This window comes from Pteropus vampyrus, unplaced genomic scaffold, assembly GCF_000151845.1.
Source record: "Pteropus vampyrus isolate Shadow unplaced genomic scaffold, Pvam_2.0 Scaffold47, whole genome shotgun sequence".
Taxonomy (NCBI): Eukaryota; Metazoa; Chordata; class Mammalia; order Chiroptera; family Pteropodidae; genus Pteropus; species Pteropus vampyrus.
Window position 1 is genome coordinate 9,468,362 of NW_011888828.1, and position 4,773 is coordinate 9,473,134.

The following is a 4,773-nucleotide window of genomic DNA, read 5'->3' on the forward strand; positions in this document are numbered from 1 at the left end:
TTAGTTGTAATTAACATTTTGGTATCTCATATATTCTTATGTAATGATGTCTATTACTCTGTGGATTCTCAGAAGCGGGATTATTAATCAAGAGATATGTATATTTTTTAATTTTAATAGAACTTGAAAGATTGCTTTCTAAAAGGTCATTAATATTTCATGTTTTATTGTTCAATAATTATTTATTCAGCTTTTACACCATGCTAAGCTCTGTTTTAGCAATATAGATCCAACAATGAATAAAACAAAGATCTCAAACATCATGGAGGTTTCATCCTAGAAATGGAGTAGGGAAGAACAGATGAAATAACAATAACTTTAATAAGTACTTTTTTATCAAAACTGTAGGAAAACATAGTTTTTCCTTGCTTTACTATCAACAATTATTGTTATCTTTTCTTTCTTTTTTTTCCCCAATTTATTGATATAATGCGATATTTTATTGTTATCTTAACTTGGATTTTCCGATTGGTAGTTTTCGCATTTTACACATTTATTTAGCTATTTGGATTTGTATTGGCTAAACAACCTATTTATAATCTTCATGCATTTTTCTATTGAGTGGATTGTATGCTAGACCCATATTGTCAGTGTTCATGAGCTCTGTGTATATTATAAATAGACATTTATCTGACATATGCTTTGCAAATCTTTTCCTCAATCTATTGCTTATCTACTGACTTCAAGACGGATTATTTTACCATGTGATATCTTTAACATTTATGAATTTGTCTTTTTGTTTGATTGTGTCTTTTTGTCCTCTCTTAGCTTCTGGCTAGTCTTTGTCAATTCTTATCTCCAAATTCTGGGCCATATGTATTGTCTCTTAAATTTTCTCTCAATTAATTTTTTATTTTTTATGTTTTTCTTCAATACACCTGGAGTTTATCTTTTAATATGGTGTAAGGTATGGGGCCAATTGTATTTTATTCTAGGTAGATAGCTGTTTTCCCAATACCATTTATTAAAATAAACCCTCAATTCTCTACTGAATTAAAATGCCACCTTTTACATATATGCTGTTCTCGCATGTGTTGAAATCTGTTTGCATGCTTGTTGTTCTGCTCCATTGGCTATAGGTCTATTGTTATTCCAATTTCATGCTTTTTTTTTTTTAATTTCATGCTTTTTTTATTAGTCTTCTTTTTCTTAATTTTAAAAATTAGGTTAAAACTTTAGTCATAGGAACCTTCAGATAATTTTATCTGATTAAAAATTGTAATTATTATTGAAAGTACATTCAATTTATGTTAAGAAAAAGAAAAAGACATAATCAAAAATAGAAGAGATTAAAATAATTATAAGAATGCTACATAGAACTTAATGTCAAAAAATTAGAAAAGGTGGAAGAAATCAAAGATCTCCTATAAAATCATATAAATCATCAACATGGTGTAAAAAAGAGAAAAAAATGGGAACAGACAAAAACAGGATGTGTCTGAACAAGTTCCAGTAGAAGTTGAAAATATATTTAAAGACCTATTTAAAAGAACCCCAGGGACAGATGATTTGCCAGCTGAGTTCTAACTAGCCTTTAAAGAACAGATAGTCACAATATTATTAAACTATTTGAGACCATAGGCAAAAAGAAAGAGAGCTCCCCAATATGTGTGATAATGCCTCATAGACAAATCCCACTTGGGAATACAGATTCTCATTCAAAATAAAATATTAGCTAATAGGACCCATCCACACATCAAAAAGACTAACTCACTATAATCAAATAGCTTTTATTACAAAATGAAAGGATGTCTTGATGCCAGAAAAATTATCAGCATAGTTCATTAATCAACAAATTAAAGCTATCATATGAATAGAGACTAAATAGGCACCTGATAAAATTCAGTAGCTATTCCTAATAAAAATGCATAATTCCTTATCCGAAATTCTGATACCCAGAAATCTCTGAAAACTGGAACTAAAACTTTGTCACTGTATTTCATCTTATGTTAAAGCTGACCTGAACAGACATAAGATATTTAAATACAGAGAGTGTTATTCTTTCCAAATGTACAGGATTATATGTTCTGTATGGAAAGCATATTAAAAAAAGTATAGGTTATTTGTTGCTATGGCTCTCTATCCTATATTAAAAATTATTAGTTTTTTCTTTTATCAAGGTGAGTTTGAGAAATGATATGAGGCATGTGCCTTCAACTCTCTAGAAGAAAAGTATTACCATGTTTTACTGAATCTAAGACATTACTGTGTAGAAGGCTAGCATTTATTTTATGTATACTAAAAGAGAAAAAAAATGCTACTAATTGCTCTATGAACCATCATCAGACGTAAGACACGTTCTGGTTTCAGAGATATTGAAATGTGAAAAATTGCATCTCAGAATTGGTGAAATATGGTGCAAACATCCGAAGGCAGTCAGGAACCCAGCATGGAGCACGCGGCTCATCCGACAAGAGCAGGCACACAAGGCCCCCCTTCCACAAACGTCGGTGTCTTGGGGAGGGTCTGGGCGCGAGGTCTGGGTTGCGGTCATCTGGCGTCAGCCAGGACTCGGGTTGGATTTGCACTGGGTAGTTGTTGGGCCACAAACCGGCTCTTTAACGCCTCCAAACTCAGTCTTGGGACGATAATAATAACTACTCACACTTATTTTAGAGTTGAAAGGATAATACAAGATAAAGTTTGTGACTTTCCCAGTCAAGAGTAAGCCCTCCCTCAATGGCAGCCCCTGGAATGAGGGTGGTGGTGATGGGGGCTGAGAATCTACGGTCTTTTATGATTCTTTACTCAAGAAAAATCTTCACCATATTTCTCACCCCTCTAAAGATTTCCTGATATTACTGAAGAAGCTGCAATTAGCCTTAGATGTCTATACTATCTACGTGCCCTAAATTTATAACATCTCACCTGAAAAACTGAGCTAGACCCGGGTAGTGACAAAATGACAGCTAAAACCCAGACCACTAGTCATATTTGTCAGACTCTTTCTAGATGCTAAAGCTCCTGTCCCCAGCGGGCTAGGATCCATCCCAGCAGTTTCTGGTGGTTTCCTCAGGCTAAATGATCTCCGTGGCCTAAATTCAGTCATTTCTCCTCTCTGGGCCACTTCTTCCTGTGCTAGGAAAAAAAAGATGGGTGCAAGTTAGCCCACCCAACCCCCTTCTGATTCCATATTCTGACTTTGAACTTCACTACCCTCTACTTCCACCCACCTTTCTAATTGGCGGCCTGGAAGGAGTTTAGGGGAGCTCTTCCGTCCAGGCGCTGAAGACCTACTCACGTCACCAATCTGCTCTGTGTTCTCCGACAGGATGGGAGTGGTGAGCAGCAAAAAGCAGGTCAAGGAGAAGAGTAAGGGCCGATGGAGCCCTGTGAAGGTCGGCACCTCAAACAGAGAGCCCCCACCGCTGCCACCCCTGGTGAGTGACCGCTCTTCCCGGCTGGAGAGGGAGGGGCAGGAGCGGGAGCACAGAACATGTGCAGCTCCGTGGGGGCAGCTGCTTGTCTCTAGCCAGCCCCAGCACCATCTCTAGGTAAAGCAGGGTTCCGACAAATAGGTCCCCACCCAGTTCTTGTCCGTGTGGCAGTATAGTAGAATGTTTAACAGCCAGACTGCAAGAGTTTAAATCAATTAGCTGTGTCTTCAAAGCAGGTTACTTAACTCCCCTATGCCTCAGTTTCTGCATCTGCAAAATGGATTTGCTAAAAGTGCAACAATATGCCATGTAAATACAAGTCTGCGGTGCAATAACGTATTGCCTTTATCACAGGACTGGGCATGGTTAGCCCCCAGTAATTCTTGGCCGGTTTTCATTGTTCAAGGGCAACCTTGAAGAGGAAGTGAAATCAAAGAGGTCATTTGAGAAAAGTTCATGGTGGGGAAGGGTCTAGGCATTTAGCAAATCTGCTGCCCCCATCCCTATCCAGAAGCTCCTGGAGATCATTGTCCCCTTCCTGGCATTGTGCCAGCATTCCAAAGTGCTTACTTCCCCGGGATGAGGTGTCCTAAGCCTGGAGGGTGCTTATACTCACCTCCCCAGCAGGCCTTCAAATGCTCATGGAGCCTGTCTCAAAGTCCTGGTCTGTTTACAAAGCATTGGCAGTTCCCAAAGATGCAGTTTTAGATGACTGTTTATGTGCCCTCTGCCTACTCCCTTTTGGTTTGGGGCATTTGGAAGTCATACCTGGATTGCCCTCTCCTGCTCTCTGTACCCCAACAGGCACTTCCAACTGGTCAACACTTTATTCCAACTGTGACCCGACGGGGGTGAGGATTGCTACTCCCATTTCTTAGATAAACCAGGCATTTTATCTATCTGTGTCCCGACTTAGTGCAGGGCTTGGCACGTAACATTGAAACGTTTGTTCAGTGACTGGATAATAGAAAGGACAACTCGAACTTAGGTTGAATAATTTACCCAAAGTTACATGCTAATAAGTAGTAGAGCCTGGAATGTTTTTAACTTTTAAAAAGTCACTTAATCCGTATTAATCATGGAAAAAATTATAAATACTTATTATCCCACTACCCAATGACGCTTGGAGATAGTGCTTCAGAGCTCCTGCCTCCAGACCCTTTTTCTCTGTGTTATTTATATCATGTGTTTATATTTTCAATGGAACCATACTATACATATCATTTTATAAAATGCTACTTCAAAATTGTGTTTAATAAACATAGAATGCGAAAAAAGGTGATTTATAACACAAAGTCAGGTTGAAAGGAGAATAAAATGAACACCTAGTGCAGCCCTTCCCATCTTCAGAGGTAGAAAGTGACTCGCCCCACTGAAGCTCCCTACTGTCCCCCTC

At 38.3% G+C, this 4,773-nt stretch overlaps 1 protein-coding gene across 2 annotated transcripts in view; it reads left to right on the forward strand.

Moving 5' to 3' along the window:
* The window catches only part of BLK (BLK proto-oncogene, Src family tyrosine kinase), a 51,414-nt gene that overhangs the window by 26,041 nt on the left and 20,600 nt on the right, over positions 1-4,773 (forward strand). The window contains exons 2-3 of one of the 2 annotated variants that reach the window (XM_023530253.1): positions 2,311-2,446; positions 3,272-3,380. In XM_023530253.1, the coding sequence (XP_023386021.1) occupies positions 3,273-3,380 (108 nt within the window). In that variant the 5' untranslated portion in view covers positions 2,311-2,446; position 3,272. The remainder of the gene's footprint in view (positions 1-2,310; positions 2,447-3,271; positions 3,381-4,773) is intronic. The other variant, XM_011359442.2, reaches the window with a different exon arrangement.